This window comes from Squalius cephalus, assembly GCF_949319135.1.
Source record: "Squalius cephalus genome assembly, chromosome: 5".
Taxonomy (NCBI): domain Eukaryota; kingdom Metazoa; phylum Chordata; class Actinopteri; order Cypriniformes; family Leuciscidae; genus Squalius; species Squalius cephalus.
Window position 1 is genome coordinate 2909950 of NC_137126.1, and position 24903 is coordinate 2934852.

The window sequence follows — 24903 nt, forward strand, 5'->3', positions numbered from 1 at the left end:
ATTCTTTTTTTGCAAGGATGTTTGAAATAGTTCGGCAGAAAATAACCTACTTCATTTGTCAGTAGGGCAATATGATTTTCGTTTATGTTGCTTAGAAATTTGAGTGATAGGCTTTGTCCTATTTAATTTATGTTAGGCTATTTATATTTCATAATTTTTTTCTGTGGTATTTTTTTTTTCTCTGCTGACAGTACAATGTTAAAATAGCCTAATATTTATATTGACACGAACACAATTTTTGTATAGCATTTATTATAGGCTACTTAATCTCATTCTTTCCGTTAGAGACATTTGAATGTGAGATTCTGGAAACGAGATCTAAATTTTGCAGAGCGGGTGAACACCGAGTGTATTTTAAGCTGAATAGAACCTTGTGGGAGCGGGACGGAAAAAAACAGTCCCGCACAGACCTCCTTAAACCTTAGGTGTGTATGTGTGTGTCCCGAATAAATAATAAATAAATAAAAAGGAATAAAGTTCAAAAGTCGGACTAGCCTAAGCGAATGAGGTATGATTGCTATTCACACCTTTATTAAAATGGCTGTAATCTGTTACCACAATAGTACTTGATCTGTTTAAAATCATTTCCTTGATATATGCCTAAGGTGTTAAATAAAAAATTAAATTAAAATTAAAATTTGTCTAATCCAGTAATTAATTTTTTCTATTTTTGATCTGAGCACAATCAGAAAATCAGAAAACCCATTGTTATTCGTTTTTTCATTTTAGTTCAGGAAATAAATAAATGGAAAAACAAGTCGTTTTTCATCTTTTAATTTTTGTTTTAATTTGAAAAAACGATTGAACGAATGATCCACGGACGGTGACGGACCCATCATATTTCGCGATTATAGGCCTATATAAGAGTATTTAATTTGTATCCATAGGCCTACTCTATGTAGCTGGCCCGCCATCTACTGGCTAAAAAAAATATTGGCCCGTGGCCAAAGTTACTTGCCGACCCCTGCTTTAGTGTGTGTTATGTTAATCTGTAGCCAACTGTATTGTGCGTGAGACGAATCGAGAGCCCGGGGAAATGTCATCACACGTGATGGCTCGCACATAGACATCAAAATAACATTCATCTAGTGACTACTTGACATATGGCTGAGCAGTGTATGAAAGGATAATCATATTATTCAGACTCTCACGTTCACTTAAAGGAGCCGGCTCATAGAGTGGAACGACACATCACTACTGTTTCCGCTGATGGGGTTTAATTTACTGTTGGTTACTAGGTTACCAATACCATCATCATCCGCTTGAACAACTTGATGGAAACAGCCTAATTCGCATTTGTTTTTTTGCGAACTTTGAAAAGATTCACTTCACGTTTGGATGGAAACCCAGCTAATGACATTTAAAACGGTCCTGTTACTATAGCTAACATTACAACAACAGCATATCTTGGTTCGGTACTCATGTACAGAGCAGATATAACGCAACCTCAGCATCTTTTTACAGGCCTTCCTGCTTAGGTCGCTCAAGCGTTGGAAAGCTTTTCTAATACATTAACGCGGTTCCTAAAGCTCTTGCCTGTTCATAAACCTTCTTTTCCAGTGATATTGATCTGACCTTTACTCTTTTGAAATGTCTCTCAACCATCTCTCTTTCTACAGTCTTTCTTCAAATCTCCCGCTTGCTCACTCTCTCTCCTCCCCCATCATGAGTGGACACACCCCCTGCCGCTGATTGGCTCACTCTCTCTCCTCCCCAATCATGCGTGGACACGCCCCCTGCCGCTGATTGGCTCACTCTCTCTCCTCCCCAATCATGCGTGGACACGCCCCCTACTGCTGATTGGCTCACTCTCTCTCCTCCCCATCATGAGTGGACACATCCCCTACTGCTGATTGGCTCACTCTCTCTCCTCCCCAATCATGCGTGGACACGCCCCCTACTGCTGATTGGCTCACTCTCTCTCCTCCCCATCATGAGTGGACATCCCCTACTGCCGATTGGCTCACTCACTCTCCTCCTCCCCAATCATGAGTGGACACGCCCCCCACTGCTGATTGGCTCACTCTCTCTCCTCCCCATCATGAGTGGACATCCCCTACTGCCGATTGGCTCACTCACTCTCCTCCTCCCCAATCATGAGTGGACACGCCCCCCACTGCTGATTGGCTCACTCTCTCTCCTCCCCATCATGAGTGGACATGCCCGTCTGCTAATTGGCTCACACTCTCTCCTCCCCCATCATGAGTGGACACACCCCCCACTGCTGATTGGCTCACTCTCTCTCCTCCCCCATCATGAGTGGACACGCCCCCCACTGCTGATTGGCTCACTCTCTCTCCTCCCCCATCATGAGTGGACATGCCCCCTACTGCTGATTGGCTCACTCTCTCTCCTCCCCCATCATGAGTGGATACGCCTCCTACTCCTGATTGGCTACAAGTGTGTTTTGGTGCTTGGTCCGATCCACTTTCCAAAGCGTTTCTCAGAAATTGCTTACTGCACCTTTAATTTACTTTAGAAAATTGTTTTTTTTTAACATCAACACTTTTTACTGAAACATTTTCCTGAATTAAATGAGGGTGAATGGATTCTGGTAGTGGTGGTAAGAAATAACTCACGAAAAGTCGGTGGTACGTGGTTCCTCTGTTGTGCCTGCTGAGGAGATTTCCACATCTGCTCCTGTGTGGCCACAGGCGCTTGGGAAGGCTTCGGAGAATCATCTTTAACATGGTTCTCATTATCAGCTAAAAGGGGAATAAAAGGAATAAAGACAACACGTTATGTACTCATTCTTGGAAAAAGTGAAGGTATTCAATGAAAAACAACAAGAGAAATACACTGGGGTGAAAACAACTTAGAAATCAGAAATTAGAATGATTAATTGATCAAAGTCCACAAAGAATAGAGTTGATTTTGACAGAAAATCTGCAAAATTGACCTGAGCATTATAAAATTAACCAACAGATTTCATAGATATATAGATTTTCCATAGATTTTTGTTTGAAACCAATTAATTTGAAAGAAACTCAATGTGCAAATAACCATCTTAAGCCCGCTAAATATTTTCGTGGTAAACCACATTTTCTTTCTTTTCACTGCAGAAATTTCCATGACTTTTCCTGGCCTGGAAACACAATTTTCACCTAGAAATGAAAATGTTGTCATCATTTACTCACCCTCATGCCGTTCCAAACTTATTCTTTTCTTTTCTTCTGTTGAACACAAAAGAAGATATTTTGAAAATTGTTTCAGCTGTTTTTGTCCATGTTATAACTCAATTTGACTGAACGTTCATCTCCCAAATCAAAATAAAGGTAGTGTGAAATTGATCCACATAGTCTTCTGAAGTGACAATCACTTTTTTAACAGATGTTTAAACAGAAATGTAAGCTTTTATTCACTCACGAATCAAATCCTTGATCAATGCATGCATACAATCAAATATGGTGACAAAAAGGTGACAAAAAACCTTGTGTGCTGTGTGATGTGCGAGAACCAGGTTTGGCATTAGCTGAGATTTGAGGTTGCCATATTTGTCTGTGTATTGTGTGTCAAACTTGTGATGATCAGTGTTTTGATTTATAAATAAAGGCATACATGTCTGTTTGGCTTGAAAGCTTGAACATTTTAGGGGTCCATTGACTTTCATAATAACAAAAACAGCTGAAACATTCTTTAATATATGATAATATATCCTCTGTGTTCCGCTGAAGAAAACATCATAGAAGTTTGGTATGACACAACAGTGTGTAAATGATGAATTTTATTTGGGTTGAAATATTTTGTGATGACAGTGTTAAACAAAATGGTAATGTCGGGAGTGTGAGCTTGAACAAATTAATGACGAGAAATAAAACTGTGTGGAGTTTTTATGGAGTTACATGCATGCATATGAATAAGTGATGAGTAAAGATGTTAAGATAGTTTACAGATGTAAAAAGCACATGATGGAAACGAACTCAATATGCGGTGCACAAACTATACAGTCTGTAAAAATGTGCCCTTTGCATTGAACCGTTACCCAAGTGGTGATGCAAAGAAATAATGTACACAAAACAGAGCGAGTCCGAATTTGGATGAGCTCACAGCTGAAAATGTTTTCATTTTCTGGGCTCACTCACCAGCATGGGACTGCATGTGCTCCAGGAGGTTGTTGTAAAACTGGAACTGAATTCCACAGGCTCCACACGTGTAGGTTTCTGGAACGAAACGTCCAGTTTCTCTCAGAACACAGAAATGTTCTCATAACAGAGCCTCACATCAGAGCACTACATACAGCTAACAAATGTAGGTCAGCATCAGGCATTCAGGAAAAAGGTTTTTACTTAAAGGTTAAGAAACCTGCAAGGTTTGAAAGCCATGCAAATGGCATAAAAATGGGCATGAGTGAGGTCAGTCATGATTTACAAAAACAAAAAACAGACTATATATGGAGCATGAAATGAGTGATATCAAGTGAAAATGAAAAAGGTAAAACTGATTTCCACAATACATACTCTGAGGGCTGGGGAGGGAAGCATAGGTCCGGCTGTTTGGAGTATCTGGAAGACAAATAATTCATGTCATTTGTTGAGTATCTCATTATGATGAGTACACTTCCATGCAAAGTGCAACACTGGGACTGGGTTCAATAATTACCTGAACACTTTAGTCGGACATTAAAGGACAAGTTCGGTATTTTACACTTAAAGCCCTGTTTTCAGATAGTTTCTGATGAAATAGAACGGTTAAGATTGAAATTTGGACACATTCTGCTGTCCCGAGAATTTTCGGTTTCTGTGGTAGCACCCCCCCACCTCCACGATGGCTGCATAGGTGCACTGGAACAATCCTTCCTAAAACGCATTAAACTTTCGTTTACAAAGACGTGAAACTCACCGAGTGGTCAGGGGTGTTTACTGATATGCTCACACAAAAATCGCTCCAAAAGATGCTTTCCAACAGGTGTTTTACCATTCGTTGTAAACAGGGCCTGAAGTTAACTTTTTTGACCACCAGCCACTGTGGCAGGTGGATTTAAAAATCCACCCGCCACAGTGACTTTTTACCAGCCAGTTTTTTTTTTTTTTTTTTGCCTCATAAACGGTGAATAGCGCATCAGGCGCGAATTTAGACGCATATTCGCGTTTGGTGCGTATGGCTGACTTCGTTTAAATGTAAAATAACAACAGTTGCAAAAAAAAAAAAACCCGCAAAGACCCAGCCGCTTTAGTTACTGTTGCTATGTCCGACAAGCTACACCGCGCTCACGCCACACCATGATCTCACGCAATGAAAAACACATCGCGCAGCAGAGACACTGACAACACGCTAACAGACAAGACAGTCCTGGTTACTTTTGATTTTAAACAAAGTATCAACGTTAAAATTTGGTCATTTTTAAATAAATTTAGACAATACCGTTTTGTGGCTCTGTAATGTGTCTTGACAGATCGCTGTGGTGCCTCAGTTAAAGCTGCTTGTGAACCGATCATCTCTTCCTTCTAATTAATTTATAGCATAAAATAAACATGAATGAACATAAGAAGGAATGAAGTTTTAACTGCGGAAAGATGTCAGTAGGTCTACTCAGTACACTCCGTTTTTTCAAGTTCAAATCATCCAACGTTGAACTCTCCTGACTGCTTTGTCGGACAAAAAAAAAAAAAAAGGCGGATTCGGCGGATTATGATTGGCCAGATCGCCGTCAATCAAACTCCCCGCGAAGGGTCGATTCTCATTGGCTGCCTGCCAATGTGGCAGGTAGATTGACAGTGTTACCCGCCAATTGCAGAATTCACCCGCATTTGGCGTGTGGTCGGGTGTTAATTTCAGGCCCTGGTGGTAAAACTGTGTACCTATTTTTCCAAACGCCTCACACCCGTACATTCTTCCGTTGAGCTTGAATAATAGACACTCCAGCCCAGTTGGTGGCGATAATGCACCTTATGCACCACATAAGACTACAGAAAGAATACAAACAACCCCATTTCCGTTTCCGGCGGCGGAGTAATACCGTACCTCACAGCACATCCAATACAAGTCAATGGAGTTGGACAAAGACTATGGTAAAACCTGTTGGAAAGCATCTTTTGCAGCGATTTTTGTGTGAGCACATCAGTGAACACCCCTGACCACTCGGTGAGTTTCACGTCTTTGTAAACGAAAGTTTAATGCGTTTTAGGAAGGATTGTTCCAGTGCACCTATGCAGCCATCGTGGGGGGGGGGGGGGGTGCTACCACAGAAACCGAAAATTCTCGGGCCAGCAGCATGTGTCCAAATTTCAATCTTAACCGTTCCATTTCATCAGAAACCATCTGAAAACAGGGCTTTAAGTGTAAAATACCGAACTTGTCCTTTAAGCCTACTGTATCATTTGATCAAATTTCTAAGGAATCTAAATTATCATCATGATCAAACATGGTTATTCCAGTAATCTACTACATGTTCTGTTGTTTGATTGATAAATCATACCTTTTAGCAAGTTAAAGTGCAGTCTAATTCTAAAAACGTCCAAATTCAGCTTGTGGTTCATGTCTTTTTGCTGTGAAATCTTCACTTATTTTTATAAAGTAAATGTAATAAGAATAACGTATTGCCAGTAATATTTCAATATGTAGTATAACTAATTGATTATCAATACATTACATTTGTTTTTAGAAAATCACGTTCAATCGTGAGTCTCAAATATGATCACCAGGCTTTAGAGGATTATTATATTATATTATATTATTAGAGGTGCATTATAAGTTTTGAAACTACAGAGCTTTGATCATAAAACAGCATTTAAATGTCACCTTACTAAGATTGTTATTGGCTGATATAGAGCGGCGAATGATATTTATATGCGTTTTATGCAAGTATCAGCTATACTATTATTAAGATCTCACTGATTTATATTGCAAACATTGGAATATCAGCAACTGCACAAAATTGCACATTTTTGCTCTGAGACTAAATAAATTCAGGGTATTTTTTCCTGCGTTTGAGTTGCATATTCTCACTATATCATGCAATACGAGTCCTAAAAGCCTGATGCATTAAACATGCACTTTTTTTGTTGTTGATTTTGTCTAAATTTTCAATAAACTCTTCCGTTTGAAAACAGGGCAGGATATTAAGCGGGAGTGGCTCTCATTGTTGTACGTTATTCTCTATGTTAGTTCACTCATGATTTCTGTGATATAATTCACTGCTGCGATGTACTGGAGGCTTTTCCAGCTTTGATCAAACCCATTTTGTTTGACACTCGTATTTAAACAGTTGAAGCTCATGTTTATATATTTTCATTTCCTAGTTTGTGGAGATGTAGCTCCAGTTGAAAATCTGCCAAATGGTGTGCCGTCTTCTGATCTTTTAGTCTGATTTTAATGGCAAAGCAGTTTGTTTTATGAATCTGCTGCAATGCAATACAGCCCTGGCAAATGAATAGTGGAGCCGCACAAATTATATTGGACAGCGCGGCAAACCCACAACTGGTGAGCAAATGATGTTACACAATTCACAAGTGAAAAAGTTTACCCAATCATAACAGGGGTCAGGGGTACACATTAATTATAGAAATAATTGAAATTTAGCATAGAAAACAGCCTGTTAAAGAGTCAGAAAACTATTGGAAAATGTACTTTGAAAATGTAATTCGACTGTTTTGAAGCAGTCAACCTTGAGAAACATGAGAAAAAGCAAAAGTGTTGAATATTATGTGCCCTTTAAGAGACATTATAGTGAATACAAGGATCAAACTAATTTTCCAGTGAAAGCATCTATACGTGCATGAAGCCGCAAAAGACATGGTTAATTTAAAGGGGAAACAATGTGATTGTGGAGAGAGACACTGCAGACCTGCAGATTATGACAGTAAAGTATCACTCTGAGCAAAGTGCAAACACTTTACGAGATTCAAATATCAAAGGTCAAAGATTTCAATGTCACTTACCACTGGAGTTCTGGGAATTGTTGATGTCCGCACGACTGGACTGGCCTGACTGGCTAGACATTTTCCCTTCCATTTTAAGGCCATAAGTTCCTTCTGCAGTGCAAAAATCAAATCAGTCAAAGTTGAGAAATAACAACTAAATGCTCATTTTGTCATCCTTAGTGCATCGCTCAAAATAAAACAGGCACTTTCCATGAATAGGGAACTAAAGCAATTTCTCTTTGATTTATGGGAATTGTAAGTTGATCAATAACTTTTTTTTTCTTTTTTTTTTTTGGCAAGCAAATTGTAAATCTCAAAAGATTTCATTATAATATACTAGATGTTTTACCAGTGCTTGATTTATGGAGGGCTCCTACAAAACCTTTTTTTCTCTCTTGTCTGTTGCCTTTCACATTTCATGATAGTCGAAGGTTTTGCAACTCTGTGTTCTTGCGCTGCCATCAGATATTAATATACATTTTCCTACAGCTCTAGAGCGATCAAGTCACATGACAATTGTTCTTCAGGTGTCTGGCTCAGAGAAACAAATGCAGATCGACATCCAGAACTGAGTACCCATAACAAAGATGCAAATGCCATTGAGATTTGCACAGATTTAATTCTAAAAATTTGTAGGGGCCGAAATGATTGCCCAAAACAGTGATGTTTAATAGGCTTTTACTAGGGGTGTAACAATATAATAAAAAATAAAAACAATAAAAAATAAGTATCATGGATAGTGACAATATATATTGTAAATAGTCCACCCAAAAGTAAAAATTACTGTGAGAGAGAGAAAAAAAACAGCTATATATAATGTTGAATATAATGTATAATAATGCAATGGGGGAATATTTTTTGGGTTCTGATAATGCCTATTGTCTGATATTACCAGTAAAAAGTGGCCTACATTATTTTAAATATATCTAGTCAGTGACAGAGCGCAAGCATATTCATCTAAAATAATTCTGTATTTTCAGCTTCAGAATCATGAATATTGTTATTCTGGTGTCTCTATTGTCCTGTGCTTTGGGGTTCAACACCAAGTCCAAGACTATTAATTTACACATCCAATGTAACACCAAATTTAGCATTTAAATCAACAGTTAACCTTTTACCATATGTCTTGGGAGTATTGCAATAATATCGCATCGTGACATGTATCGAATCGTGACATGAGGGTATCGTTACACCCCTAGCGTTTACGCAACGTGGATCAACGATTTCTTATTTTTAATCAATCCTGATATGGACTCTTAAATTCACCATGAAATTAAACGCAGTAGTAATCTTGAATCAGAATAACTTCCTCTTGCCGCATCTCTTCTCTTGTCTGATGACGAGGGCGGGGCAACCTGTCAATCACACCAGATCCACCAATAGCAAACCACAACCATCAAATCAATTCCCCATGGACAAAATCAAGCCCCGCCCACATTTGTTCACAGACACAACTCCAGTTTCATCCCGACATCAATTTTATAAAAATTTAATAATATTTTAACAGTAATAATAAAATTTTCACAGTAATAATAAATAGGCCTGTCTTTTCAAACTCATTCTGAATTATGAACTGAAGCCCAATCATACATTATTAACGTCTATACACACACACACACACATACATATACACATATATATATATATATATATATATATATATATATATATATATATATATATACAGAGAACAACCCCGATTCTCGAAATTTGCTTCCAAATGCACAGCATCTGCAAAAGTCATTTCACAAAAGGCTGACATATAAATGGATGTATAATATCTCATCAAATGATAAAGCTTTTAGGTTGGGATGTTTACAAATTAATTGTTTGTTTTTTTGGACCGATTCCCCCAAACACCCACGCCAAAACTCATTCTGCATGAATCACATAAATGACTTTTGGCTTCAAAAGTGGAGAAAATCACTAAAAGGCGAAGACAAAATATGTTTACGAGTTCATCAAGTATCAGAAATCAAATGTATGCAATTTTTCTTCTGAGGTAAATATTAGGATATCCAGATGTTTTAACTGGAAATGGGGATGATAATTGAGAATTATTTTGGCAATTTAGAGAAAAACGCTATTGTTTGACATCAGCACATGATAAAAAAATAATAATTAAAAAAAAAGTAATAGCGACTTTTTAATCTCACAAATCTGACTTGAACCCCTGGTTTCACAGACAAGGCTTAAATCTAGTCCCAGACTAAAATGCATGTTTGAGCTGTTTTTACTGAAAGCAACTTGAACTAGCATATCTTCAAATATGTCACTGGCATTGTTTTGTCTCAAGATGCACACCAGTAATGCTTTTTTTCTAAGGCACATTTATAAAATCTACTTAAATGCCCCAACTGACCTAAGGCCTAATCCTGGCTTAATCTAAGCCCTGTCTATGAAACCAGGCCTATAACTCACAATTGCAAGTTTACATCTCTCAATTCTGACTTTATATCTCACAATTCTGAGAAATAAAGTCAGATTTGTTAGACAAAAAGTTGCAATTATCATTTAAAATGTTTTATTCTGTGGCGAAAACAAGCTTCCATAGCAACTTAATCATGAGTCAAGAAATCGTCATTAAAATGCACATCCAGTACCTATATTTCTATTTAAGCTTATATAATTTTTAGGGCTGTCAAACGATTAATCGCATCCAAAATAAAAGTTTGTTTTTACATAATATATGTGTGTGTACGGTGTATAATTATTTTCTATATATAAATACACACACATGCATGTATATATTTAAGAAATATTTGCATGTATATACTGTGTATATATATTTATATTATATATAATTTATATTATATATAAATATTTTACATATAAATAACACATTTTTCTTAAATATATATGCATGTGTGTGTATTTATATATAGAAAATAATTATACTCCATACACACACATATATTATGTAAAAATAAACTTTTATTTTGGATGCGATTAATCGCGATTAATCGTTTGACAGCCCTAATAATTTTATAATAATTGCTGAACTTGGATTAAAATCAAAATGCTGATAAATGGTTTAAAATAATTCTGTTTACCTCAGCCCAAATAATGGTACCTTATTCATGGAAAGTGACACACAACAAACTCATTCCAACAAAACATATTTGAGAGTGATAAGTGGAAACTTGTATGATAAATGCTGATGGGTGAAGTAAAAGCATCACAGAAAAGTGATAAATTCCCATATTTATACATTTACTGGTAATGACTAAGCCAATAATAGAGAGTCTGAAATGTTTTCTTTGCATAAGATTAATCACCAAACATGTTTCACTGACAATAAATCACAGGCATTTATAAATTATTGATAATAAAAAGAACATGCTTTACCAAACAACAATTCGCATCTCCCTGCAAAACCATGACTCTTTCAAATTTCGAAACAAATTGAAATTTAATTCTGGTAGCATCACTACAGTCTCTCTGACCCACTTCTATATTTTCACCATACTTTAAATAGCTTTCAATGTCAAACTCAAGGCAGGACTGAGAGAAAAATGAGAGGAGAGACGAAGGACGAAGATAATAGGAGAGGCTTTGCAGTAACAATCTGAGGTTCATTGCAGACAGATTGGGCATTTTTACAACAGGAATTATGATCTTGGTTATTACGTTTCCTAGTAGTTTCGTGAACAAGCTTCCACAATCTCCATATTTAATGATTAGAGCTATAGATCATTTACAGCGAGTGTCTAATCTATAAGGTCTACACTGTTTTGTTTCATCCATTCGCAGATAAACACCACAAAACACTGAAGTGAGGTGAGGACTTACTCATCGGAGCGTGAAGAGCCACATGCTCCTGATAGGGGTTGAAGTATTTGTACTGTTTCCCACAATACTCACACGTGTAGCTTCCGGTTTCTTCAGGACACAAAATACAGTAATTAGTCAACATGCAGTGATTAGCCACAGACGCTTTACCACAAACTTTCCACTTAAACCATGATAATCTGTCATCATTTACTCACCCTCATGTCAATCCCAACATGTATCACTTACTTTCTGAAGAAGAATGTTTCAACTGTGTTTGTCCATACTATGAAAGTCAATAGGGTCCAAATCTACATTGGAACCCATTGGAGAAAAAACAAAATCGTATTCAAATAACAAATAGACCTGTATTCAGCTCTGCAATGACATGAGGGTGAGAATATAATGACAGAAATATTATTTTTTTGGTGCACTGTTCCTTTAAGCCAGTGGTTCTCAACCAGGCGGACCTCAACATAACGTAATGATTTAAAAAAAGGCATTAAAAACAAAGCTTTAAAACAAACATTAAAATAAGCTAAAACAACAAAAACAAATGTATTTGAAGAACCAGGGTTGTCTTGGAAAACCTGGATGTGCGCGGTAGCCGGATTATGTTGGTTTTACAAAGCTAACATACTGATCTACTATTTAAACTTCTTCTTCTGAGCCAAAATTTAAACAGTATCTTATCTTTATCATCAACAACATGCTAATTCATGCTAGAAATATGCTAATTCATGGTAGCAATGTGTTAAATCATGCTAGCAACATGCCAATTCATGCTTGCAATGTGTTAAATCCTGCTAACAACATGCTAAATCATGCTATCAATGTTAAAAAATACTAGCAATGTTAAAACATGCTAGCAATGTGCTAAATCACACTAACAATATGGCTAGCAACTTTCTAGCAACATGCTAATCATGTTAACTATACATGCTGATCATAACAGCATGATAAAACATGTTATCAACGTGTTTAAACATGTAAGCTAATAATGGTAACATGTTCAAATGTGCTAACAATGTGATTAAAAATGCTAGCAAAGTGTTAAATCATGTTAACAAAATTCTAATCATGCTAGCAACATGCTAATTCATGTTAACAACATGTTAAATCACGCTAGCAATGTTTTAAATAATGCTAGCAAACATTCTAGCAAAATGCTAATCATGTTAACGACCTGTTAATCATGTTAGCAACAAAAATTTAATCATGTTAACAACATGCTGATCATGTTATCAACATGTTAGGACACAATGTGTTAAATCATGCTAGCAACATGCTAATCATGCTTTTTTTTTTACTTTCTCTGAGTAAAACCTTTAAACTTCAAGCTGTTCAAAGTTCTTTTAAACTTTCAGACCTGGTTTAGTCAAGCCAACATCAAAGTTTGTCATCAAACTTTACTCATCTAGTTTTAAGAGTGTGTGTTTTTTTTTTTTTTTTTTTTTAATGACCTGGAAAATACATGCATTTAATAATATTCATGCTAGCAATGTGCTAAATCATGCTAGCAACTTTACTTGCCTGATTCATTCTAACAACATGCAAATTCTAATCTAACATGCTAATCATGTTAGCAATGCATTTAATCATGTTATCAACATGTTAGGACATGCTAACAATGTGTTAAATCATGCTAGCAACATGCTAATCATGTTAACAACATGCTATTTTTTTTTTCTTTCTCTGAGTAAAACCTTTAAACTTCAAGCTGTTCAAAGTTCTTTTAAACTTTCAGACCTGGTTTAGTCAAGCCAACATCAAAGTTTGTCATCAAACTTTACTCATCTAGTTTTAAGAGTGTGTGTTTTTTTTATTTTTTTTAAATGACCTGGAAAAGACATGCATTTAATAATATTCATGCTAGCAATCTGCTAAATCATGCTAGCAACTTTACTTGCCTGATTCATTCTAACAACATGCAAATTCTAATCTAACATGCTAATCATGTTAGCAATGCATTTAATCATGTTAGCAACATGCTAATTCATTCTAGCAATGTGTTAAATCATGCTGTCAACATGTTCAAACTGGTTAACAACATGCTAGTAATGAGCTAAATCATGTTAGCAACATGTTAATCATATTAACAATCATGCTAACAACATGTTACAACATGCTAATAACATTTTTTTTTTTTACTTTCTCTGAGTAAAACCATCAAACTTCAAGCTGTTCAAAGTTATTTTAAACTTTCAGACCTGGTTTTGTCAAGCCAACATCAAAGTGTGTTACCAAACTTTACTCATCTAATTATAAAAGTGTGATTTCTAGTAGACCTGGAAAAGACATGCAATTAATAAAATCTTAAAACTTTATGGGCATTTTTATATTGAATATACAGTTTTTTATTCATGCCAAGCTCTAAAATACTTTATCAGGTATAGAAATTGTGAGTACAATATATTTTTTGAAAATCATTATCCATAAATCGCATACGAATAGTGTGTGAACCTTGAACGAGAGTGTGAACCTTGAAAAGCATTCAGCTCTTAATACGTCTGCAATCATGGAATTAAATTCACAGAAAGTAGCCGTGTCGGGCCTTCAAATATTTTTGTGGACGATGTGGGGCCTTGGAGTCAAAAAGGTTGAGAGCCACTGCTTTAAGCTACAATTTCACAACCATAATTACACAACCTACATACATTTTCTTGATTGCAGCATATTATATCACTTCGGAAACAAATCAATCTTATAAGTCACAATTAGAAGGTCTGGGTTTTAAATATAACCCGGTTCCCTGTATGTGGGAACTGATGCGGTGGAAACTCCGCCCAGGAGTGATGACTTCTGTCGACCTGAATAGAAGCACAGCAATTTAATGGCTGATTGTGCTTAAGCTCCGCCCATATGTGCATATAACTGAGGGATCAGTGTCATGTTCATCAGATTTTCAGATGAAGGAGCAACTCGAATCATTCTACAGCATATCATTACTTCTTTCAGGGAACTGGGGTTAAACCACTTCAACGCAGCATCATTCAGCAGCTTATCCATTAAAGTCCCCATGAAATCATAATTGACAATTCTTATTTTTATGGAATATTGCAGTATTTATTATAAATGATTTATCCGTGCACATCATTATTTTTCATGTGCCTCGCAATCTTGAATCAGAATAACTTCCCCTCCCTCTTAAGGTCCTTGCACACTGAATCCGAAATTTTCGCATGAGTTTTTTCGTATCCGTCATTCTGTGGCTCTAAACTGTCAAAACACCATTCAAATGCTTGTTACGGATGCGAAAAACGCAGAAAATCGAACCCGATCCGATTTTTTTTTTGACGGACGAAAGTTTTGCAGGCAGTGTGCAAGTGTGATTGACATAACGTGAGGCTGTATTTATTTTTTTAACGTGCGAAAATTTCTGACGCGAATTTCGCACTCAGTGTGCAAGGGCCTTTAGCCTGGTTAAAACCAGACCATTCTCAGTAGTAACTGAGTTATGGTCTGGCAAAGCTCCTTTAATAACTCATTTCCAAAGGGGCGTCACCAACGGACGTCGCTCAAATGCCTCTGGGCGCAATTGGATAGACCTAAAACTCCTAAAACCAATCAGAGCGATCAGCATCGTGTAAAGCCATATGCGGTGTCCTAAAGTTACACTATGCCATAAACGTATGTACTCCTTTTGTGAAGAAAATGTATTTACTTTTGAATGTGTAGCAAAAAAGTAGGCAAGCTTTGGGACACACTACTTCGTCATCTTTATCGGACGGATCTGTCGCGTGCATCCTGTCACGTAAACTGCCCTGTCAATCATCTTGTCACAGTTAAAATCCTCTATTACATCTAATTTAATTTCCTACTGTTTCGGAGAGAAATGTAGTAGCACGTTCATCTGCCAGTGGGTCTTTCATGGAGACTGTCCTCATGTGTTTGCAATTTGAATATAATAATGCATTTAAAAGTTGCTGCGCTTCACCAACGGAGTGGACGTCGCTCAAATACCGCAATTGGATAGGCTAGACCTAAAACCAATCAGAGCGATCGTCATCTTGTAAAGCCCGCCTCAACGTTTCTGATTGGTGCCGCGATTTCGACGGCTTGGAAATGGGCTTGAATGAGCTCTTTGCCAGACTACTTGCAGAGCAAATCTAAATTTGCCGGAAGTTGTCTGGGTTTTCCCAGGCTACCTCCCTCTTGCAGCATCTCTTCTCTTCTCTGATGATGTGGGCGGGGCAACCTGTCAATCACATGAGATCCACCAATAGCAAACCACAACCAGCCAATCAATTCCCCACAGACAAAATTAAGCCCTGCCCTTCGTTTGTTCTTGTTCCAGAAGCCGTTTCACTCAGAATCCTGATGTTTCCATGGTCGTGATGTAACATTTGGCTACTAACTAATAATTTATTTTGCAAACAAACTTTCATACGTCACTTGTGTACTTAATACCCACGTAAAAAAACAACAACATTGATATGCACGAAAAGGTGTTTTGACCGCAGTGGAGCAGTTATCCTGCAGATGGCCCAATCCTGGTTATATGGACACTGGGGCTTAAACGGTGTATGAAAATTAATTTGCATGATTCTACACTGTAAAAAAAATCCATCAAATAAACTGCAATTTAAAGGTTAATCATTTAAATTAACTCAAAATTAAGGAAACCAGGTTAACCAAGTTAAACCAACTATTATTTTTTGCAGTGTATAAACTGAAACAACAATTTTTCCATAAGCTGAGCAAACTTTGAAGCTGCATCATGTTTTCAACTTTTCAGATTTTTGCAGTGTATTGGGTCATCCGAAGTCATCACTCCTGGCTACTGACGCGGCATCAAACTGACCGACATGTAAGGGAACCACGGGTCACAGAGATTTAGAGCACTCTTACTTGGTCCCATTTTCTGGTATGATTCAGTCTCCTCTTTTAGGTCTTCTACAGGTATCACATGGTCATATGGATCTGAACAACAACAAAAAGAGGATGCAAAGTTAGTGTAGGTAAGCCTTTTCACCTTTTAGCAGACTCATACGTGTGTGTGTGTGTGTGTATAGGATAGCTAAGGTTGACATAAAAGTACTCCTTCACCCAATGAGGGTCTTATCAATAATTTCACGCCATTGGTGTTACCAATGTTAAAAACTAGTATTTTGACATCACAAATAGTGAAACAGTGTTTACAGAGAACAAGAGCAGAGGAAGATGAGACTTTAATGAAGAGGATAATGCATCAATAGCATCTCAAACACCATCTTAGAAAATTGTGACCCGTGCTGGCAAAAGGAGTCAGAATGAGCTGATTTTCACAAATGAATTCTAGTTATTTTCACATTTTCCGTTAAAAAAACCCCATCAACATTATGTATATTTGTTGGAATCTGACAAAAAATGAATGAGCTACACCTGTTTGAAATCGATAGAGTCAGCAAAGTCAATTTTGAGAAAAATCTAGTTAAGGTTTTCTGAAGGTACCAAAACAAAAATCACCTAGCAAACATACCTTAAAAAAAAACACTGGTAATAACACCAAATTGAAAATAATATGAAAATAATTATGTGAAGAATATTTAACATTGTTATGCAAACAATCAGATTGAGAAGCGTGTCACTGGTTAAGGGCTACCCGTGAAGAAAAATTAAATTATGCAACAAAATATCAATAATAACAATAAATAACAATCTGCCCATCTCATGTTAACAAGTTTATAAAAAATAAAATAAAAAAAAGAGTAAATTCTGTGAAATTAGATTTTTTTTTTTCCTGCATGGATGTTTGGCCAGATTAATAGTGATCATCAAAATAGCTAGCAAAGTCCTTTTTAATACAGTCATGAGAGTTTCATATTGTGTCCATGCCCAACCACTGTTCAAGATTTGCTTCATTAACGTCCACAATCATCTTGTTTTGGTGGTGGCACATTATCACTGAAGTAGTCATTAATAAGGTCAACAAGATTCGCAGACCGACTGAGCACTCTCACTACCATATCCATTACAAAACAGCCATATATCAATGAAATATTGAATTAAAAGCTTGAAAATTAGAAATTTCTGTCGTGTTTACTTTGTGTTTTCAGAGGATGGACGCTTCCAAGATATCACAAGGTCACCGTGATTTGGCCAAGTGCAACATATTTTATTGATCCTGGAACAACATTCCTGTCTGTAAATTTAGTCCTAACCCTACACATGAATAACATGAATGAATAACACTGATGTAAAAGCACCAAACCCTGATTGTAAGCCTAAACTTGACATAAACTGTAAACTTGTCCCTCAAATCTGATTGGTTGATTGGAATGTTGTTCCAAGATCATTGATCCAGGATAATGTTTCACTTGTTGAAATCAGGTTCACCGATATGACAATGCACCACCGGGTGTTTCGATGAATCACCGAAGGCGTTATTGTGACTGGTTAATAACAAGCTGGTTTTGTTTACATCAGCTTGTGTTTGAAAATGACATTTCACTGGTTCAGACTCATGCCATCCAGAATTCACTGAGAAGATTCACAAAGTTGGAATTACAATGATACCAAACTTGTGCACCAGCTGTCGAGAAGCAAGCAGAGAAAAACATATTTTCATGGATTATTAAAACAAAGGAAAGGTACTCCCCTCAGAAACTGTTCAAAAAAAGATAATTTTAGATGTTTAAATGCCATTTGGAGTATTGGGATCGCTAGACGAGGGCTTAATGCTCTCATATTTGTACAAAAAAAAAAAAAAGCTCAAATTCGACCAAAATGGACAAATATCACTTGTTTTGCCTCTATCTTGACATTATCCCGTGTGCTTTCCTACTCATTTTGCCAGTACGGGTCACAATTCATCTTTCATGAAAATGTCAGCGGTTTTATTGCCACTGGAGTTACAGCCCCCGCTTCATTAGTGAAAGAAAATAATAAAAGACAAAGAATTTATGATCAGCAATTAATGTCAAGATGTTTATACACATTTACCATCAGCTTTTATGGGGGAAAAAATGTTTTGTAGGATCAAGATCAACAAAGTTTGGTTCTGTTAATTAGGAATGGTTTAGGTAAAAGTTCTATCGACAGCTTAAAAAGAAAAGGAAAAAAAAGACAGCTTTCTTCATATTTTCCCCTTTAAATTGAGACATTTTCCACAAATATAGTCCAAAAGAGGACCCAAAACACTTGGGAAATGATCAGTACTCAACCTTCACAAAATGTTGCCCGTCAACCAAAATGTAATATGTTGGAGATGAAACTAAATGCATTGAGCCGTTTTATTGTGTCTGCATTTTATATGAGGTAAGTACGGAGCCCCTGAAGGGACCTTTGCAAAAATAAAAAATATACAGACTTTCGAGTGCTCACGAGAAACTTTCGCATGCTCACGCGTTATAATTTCCGGTTTGCGTTATAGTGTCAAATGTGGGAATAGGGATGAAATAGGTTAATAAAGAAAAATATCCATATTTAAAACTTTATCGACTAAAATAACTAGCTTCCGGCAGACGGCCGTACGCATCGCCTTACGCCAAAAGAGAAACACCTAAACTTGACACACAACGTAATGACGAACGCGGTTGCCCAGCCCCGTGTGTTTGAACCGTGCGAGACGTCAGTGGCCGTCATTTCGTTGTGTGTCAAGTTCAGGTGTTTCTCTTTTGGCGTAAGTCGATGCGTACGGCCGTCTTCCAAAGTTGGACTTCCAAAGTTATCCAGCCATTCACTGCCGCTTGGAAGAGCCAGGAACTTTTTTTTTTATATAACTCCGATTGTATTCGTCTGAAAGAAGAATGTCATATACAGTACCAGTCAAAAGTTTGGAAACATTACTATTTTTAATGTTTTTGAAAGAAGTCTCTTATGCTCATCAAGCCTGCAGTTAAAAAAAAAAAAAAAAAATTATGAAATATTATTACATTTTAAAATAATGGTTCTCTTTTTTAATATACTTTAAAATGTAATTTATTTTTGTGATGCAAAGCTGAATTTTCATCAGCAAGTACTCCAGTCTTTGGTGTCTTATGATCCTTCAGAAATCATTCTAATATGATGATTTATGATCAATTATTATCAATGATGGAAACAGTTGTGCTGTTTAATATATTTTTTTGGAATACTTTTTTCAGGATTCATTGATGAGTAAAACGTTAACAGCATTTGTTCATAAAAACAGCATTTATTCAAAATAAAAACATTTCTAACAATATAAATCGTTACCATCACCTTTTATCAATTTAACGCATCCTTGTTGAATTAAAGTACTAATTTCTTAAAAAAAAAATAGTTATTGTTCCCAAACTTTTGAACGGTAGTGTATATTGTTACAAAAGATTTCTATTCTAAATAAATACAGTTCTTTTTAACTTTTTATTCATCAAATAATCCTGAAAAAAGTATCTCAGGTTATAAAAAAAATATTAAGCAGCACAACTGTTTCCAACATTGATCATAAATCAGCATATTAGAATGATTTCTGAAGGATCATGTGACACTGAAAACCAGAAAAATGCTGCTGAAAATTCAGCTCTGCATCACAAAAATAAATGATATTATTAAAATAGATAACCATTATTTTAAATTGCAATACTATTTCACAATATAACATGTTTTTCTGTATTTATAATCAAATAAATGCAGGCTTGATGAAAATAAGAGACTTCTTTTAAAAACGTTAAAAATAGTAATGTTTCCAAACTTTTGACTAGTACTGTACACCTAGGATGATATATCATGGGCTAATTTTCATTTTTGGGTCAACTATCCCTTTAAAGAAAAGCAGCAACGGGGTAATATTTTGTCTATATTTTGGGGTATATTTTATATAATAGTTAAACCAATAAAAAACATGGGATTTGTGATTACAAAATAAGTAATCGTTATCATATTTGTGGAAAGTACCTTGAAAGACTAATTCATTCATCAGTTCATTAAAGCGCCTGAACTGAAAGGTTTGAAGATGAAGTGTCAGAGGGTCTAGTTTTGTTCTAGGTCTACAACTCTGCCCTTTCTAACAGATATTTCTCATAGGTTTTACAATGTAAAAACCAAATTACCCGCACATGGATCAACTGAATACTGAGAGATTTCAAACAGCTGTGACAGCAACCATGTGCTTACTGACATACTATAGTAAACCAAGAACTATATATTATTATAAATGAAAAGAGGGAATACACATCTCACCATCAACAGCATGGAGGTCTCGGTGCTCCTGAAAACAGCTGTAGTACTTGTATTTTTTCCCACATACGTCACATGTATAACGGAAAGAACCTGGATTAGGGAAAAAAAACCAGACTTCTATGAATAGAAACTTTAGATATCATTGTGTGACAAGATGTTGGGACAGAACTCTCTCTGTCACAAAGTTTTATCCACTTAAATTCCAGGACAATTCCCCAAATATCTGTCCCACGAATAAGAAAATGTGCAACTCACTATTGATTCCCAGAGATGCTCCTTCTCCTGAAGCCGTACCCTCGGCCTCTAAATAAAACCACACACAATACAGACAGATTTATAAACTGGTTATATAAGGAATTTTATGATTCTGGAAATAGGATATTTCACCCAAAATTGAAAAATCTCTCATCATTTACTAACCCTCATGACATCCCTAATGTATATGACTTTCTGTCTTCAGATAAACACAAACGGATATTTTTAGGAAAATAATGCATCTCTTTGAGCCCATATAATGCCATTGAATGGCTGCCGCTCAGTTGACGCTTTAAAAAAAGCGATTGTGACGGTGATCCATACGACCCCAGCGGATGAATCAATGTCTTCCGAAGCAAAACAATGTGTGTGTGGAAAAAAAATACTCTATATATTTTATTAACGAGCTCAAAAGAGTCATTTGTTTGTGAGTCAGATGTTTGCTGTGGTGAGGAACCATCAATATGATAGAAAGACGTGTTGTCTGTTTATTGTAAACTTCATTTGCAGTTCTGAGAACTTACAACTATCCTAAATCAAATTCAGTAGGTCAAGAATGGGACGGCACCTGTGTGAGCTCGGACATGCGTCTGAAAGCAGTTGTAGTATTTGTACTTCTTGCCACATACTCCACAGATGTAAGAGCCTGCAAGAGAGAGAACAGAAAGATCAGACAAATGTGTTTCAAGTGTTAGTAAGGTGTGATTACGCCATCGGGCTGGTCACACGGCTTACACTTTAACACAAGCTGTGAAACTACAAGGTGTTCCCTTGGAGAGAGAAATAAACAGATTTCATTCAGATATTTCTGCAAATATCCACTTCTCAGTTCTGATTTGCTCACTATATAAAATCACGGTAACTAGTGGTCAATCAATATTTATTGCCATGGCCGATATTTGGCATTTATTAATGGATCACATCAGCCGATAAGTGTTCCTGTTTTGCAAGTGCCTTATTTTGACGCCACTGAAAATATGTTAATATCTAATAATGTAGTGCTTCATGACACTTTAATAAAAAAAAAGTGTAAAGTCCCCCTGTAGTCAATAATTGTATCCCTTAAAACTCATCTTTGATCACCAAAATTACATATTTAAAAGTTTTTTCTTCCTGTCTTAAAATAACTTGAATGTAACTCGACACCCTTGCCTCATTTAGTATATGTGGTTCTATGAATATGCAAATAAGCCCCGCCTCCACTCACTCACTCAGCTCAGAGATCCACTGGTTGACGATCACACGTTGATCTGATTGGTTACAAGGTAGTTTGTGACGTCAGAAACACCAGCGATTTCAAAGCGTGTTTTTGAGACTGTCTTTGGTTCACTGCAGTTTTAAGGAGGAAATACTCAGCAATGGTTTCGACTTATGAATTTACACATGGATTGAATGAATGAGGCATTTATATAGCGCTTTCACATGTACTTCTGTACACCCAAAGCACTTTGCAATCATGTTGGGGTCTCTCCTCAACCACCACCAGTTTGCAGCATCCACAGCACAGCGGCGCCAGTGCGCTCACCACACACCAGATATAGGTGGAGAGGAGAGAGAGTGATGGAGCAAATTTAATGGATGGGGAATGTAAAGGCCAATGGAGGGAATTTGGTCAGGACACCCGGGTTACACCCCAACTCTTTATGAGAAGTGCCATGGGATTTTTAATGACCACAGAGAGTCAGGACCTCGGTTTAAAGTCTCATCCGAAGCATATTAAAAACACCACATAGACATATAAAAAAACATTAAAAGCTTGATTTTCACCACAGGGTTTTCACCACAAACAAATCTGTCAATCATCAATCATGACATCATTCCTGACAAACGTAAAACAGAATATAAAGTAATAAAGAAGGTGGAGACTTCAAGTTTGCATAACCTTTTCACTAATAAAGTCACATTTACACCTACTCTACTGGTCAAAAGTTTGAAATAATCAAAAAAGAATTAAGGTTTTTGCTCATCAAGGTTGCATGTACTGATAAAAATACAGCTTTGTAAAATATCATTACAACTTAATTCCAAGCTTTTGACAAGTAGAGTGTGTATATATGAGGGATACACATGGCACCCATTTGTAGAATGTCTCATGACTAAAAACTATTTCATACCTTGTGTTTGCGAGTTGCGAGAGCTCCCCAAAACCACACAGATCTCAGCCGGTATGTTCCCGTCGCTCGCTTTGCCGTTACTGGCCACAGACTCGGCGGTGGACGCCACCTCGGTCTTTACGGTGACTGAGGGGAGCTTCGGGGAGGTTGTCGGGACCGCTTGCGTGGCTCCTGCCTCAGTCGGGACCACAGCTGTGTCCTTCGGCTCCTGGCTGGGGTTAGGAACCTCCTGACAACTCATGACTCCACGACTGCTCAGCAAGAGCAAAGGAAACTGTACAAAACAAAAACAGGAGGCGGCATTTAAAAGGGGACCTAATATGCTCATTTTTAAAGTAGTTTTTTTTTTGAGGGGGGGGGGGGGGGGCTCTACTGCATAAGGGTTTTCATGCTTGAATGCTCACTAAGCATTTTTGTAAACGTTTTTCCCCATATTCTCCATTGTTGCGGCTCCTCTCTTCCCAGTCTGTCAGTAACGCTCTGTTTAGTTCCTGTCTCTATGAAGCCCCTCCTTCTGAAAAGCACACTGTGCTCTGATTGGTCGGCTGGAGCAGTGTGTTGTGATTGGTCGAGCGCTTCGAGTGTGTTTGGAAAATGTCCCGCCCCTTACCAACCGCCAGTTTAACACACTACTAACTAACTCAACCAGGCCCCGCCCCTTTATTCTGCGCATTAATTATTTTAATGAGGAATATTGTGACGTGTTCGTTCCCGGAATAAACTCAAGACTACAATGGAGGCGTTTCAGGGAGTTCAGAAACACTGACACTGATATAGAGAAGAACTGGAACTTTGCAGAGTCTTTTCATGTTCATACAGCAACATTACACACTAAAGAAAGATGAACATGTTAAAAAGCATAATATGTCCTCTTTAAGTGCCCAAATGTGAATTTGGGGCAATCCATGTCTTGTAAACTATTAAAATACAATAAGAACAAGATTAGAGAAGAACTAGAAGCAATCAAATTCAGAAACTCTATACAGTAGCATTATCTAATTTAACATTGAATTTTGTAATGCAGAGGAACTGTTTTGAAGCATACAATATTTCCCTTCTGTGTGGGAGACATTCATAACAGTTCAGAATAGTGGAGATTTATGTTTTAGAGAAGTACAACTGTATATGCATTACCCAGAACTCTCTGCACAGAAATACAATAAACTTGATACATGTGTCTGCAATCTACAGCGCTATCTATATCTACCAAAATTTTCTTTGAGGAGGAAAGAGAAAATATAAGGCAAAAAATAAAAAATAAAATGCTAAATATCACAAAACATGAAATTGAGTTAACTTAAGCATAAAATCACTATTTTTGGCTCATTAACATCATCACGTAACGGATATTAGAATATGAATTATTTTACAACCAGCTTTCTTTTCCAGGTCTACAACCATGGCTGTGTCTGAAACCGAGTGCTTCCCTACTACAGTGCATAGTGTGCAAGAATCAGCACAGCAAAAAAAGTAGCATGTCTGAACACATAATATTCAAAAAGCAGTAGTGAAAAGTCCTCGTATGACCCCTGAGACTCCGCAGTGAGCAATCGATGGACACTTTACTATCCCATGAGGCCACGGGAGAGGATATATGAATGACAGTGAAGCGACACAACTGACGCTGGCAGATCATGTGACAGCAACAACATGACGGATGTAGTACGTCCAGATTTCATTTATACTTTATAGAACATGCTTTTTTAACGGTGGCGACGTGATGCTATATAGTTCAAATATAACATTCAAATATAACTATAACATTCATATGTAGTGCCTAT

The 24903-nt window shown here is 36.9% G+C and overlaps 1 protein-coding gene across 3 annotated transcripts in view; it reads right to left on the reverse strand.

Annotated features, from left to right (window-relative positions):
- znf618 (zinc finger protein 618) overlaps positions 1–24903 on the reverse strand; it is a 46813-nt gene that overhangs the window by 8220 nt on the left and 13690 nt on the right. The window contains exons 3-13 of one of the 3 annotated variants that reach the window (XM_079870677.1): positions 23123–23396; positions 21577–21654; positions 21009–21056; positions 20754–20843; positions 16482–16553; positions 11652–11741; positions 7878–7970; positions 4458–4502; positions 4083–4160; positions 3138–3173; positions 2580–2705 (exon numbers count right to left, since the gene is read on the reverse strand). In XM_079870677.1, coding sequence (XP_079726803.1) covers positions 2580–2705; positions 3138–3173; positions 4083–4160; positions 4458–4502; positions 7878–7970; positions 11652–11741; positions 16482–16553; positions 20754–20843; positions 21009–21056; positions 21577–21654; positions 23123–23363 — 997 coding nt within the window. In that variant the 5' untranslated portion in view covers positions 23364–23396. The remainder of the gene's footprint in view (positions 1–2579; positions 2706–3137; positions 3174–4082; positions 4161–4457; positions 4503–7877; positions 7971–11651; positions 11742–16481; positions 16554–20753; positions 20844–21008; positions 21057–21576; positions 21655–23122; positions 23397–24903) is intronic. The other 2 variants (XM_079870678.1, XM_079870679.1) reach the window with 2 other exon arrangements.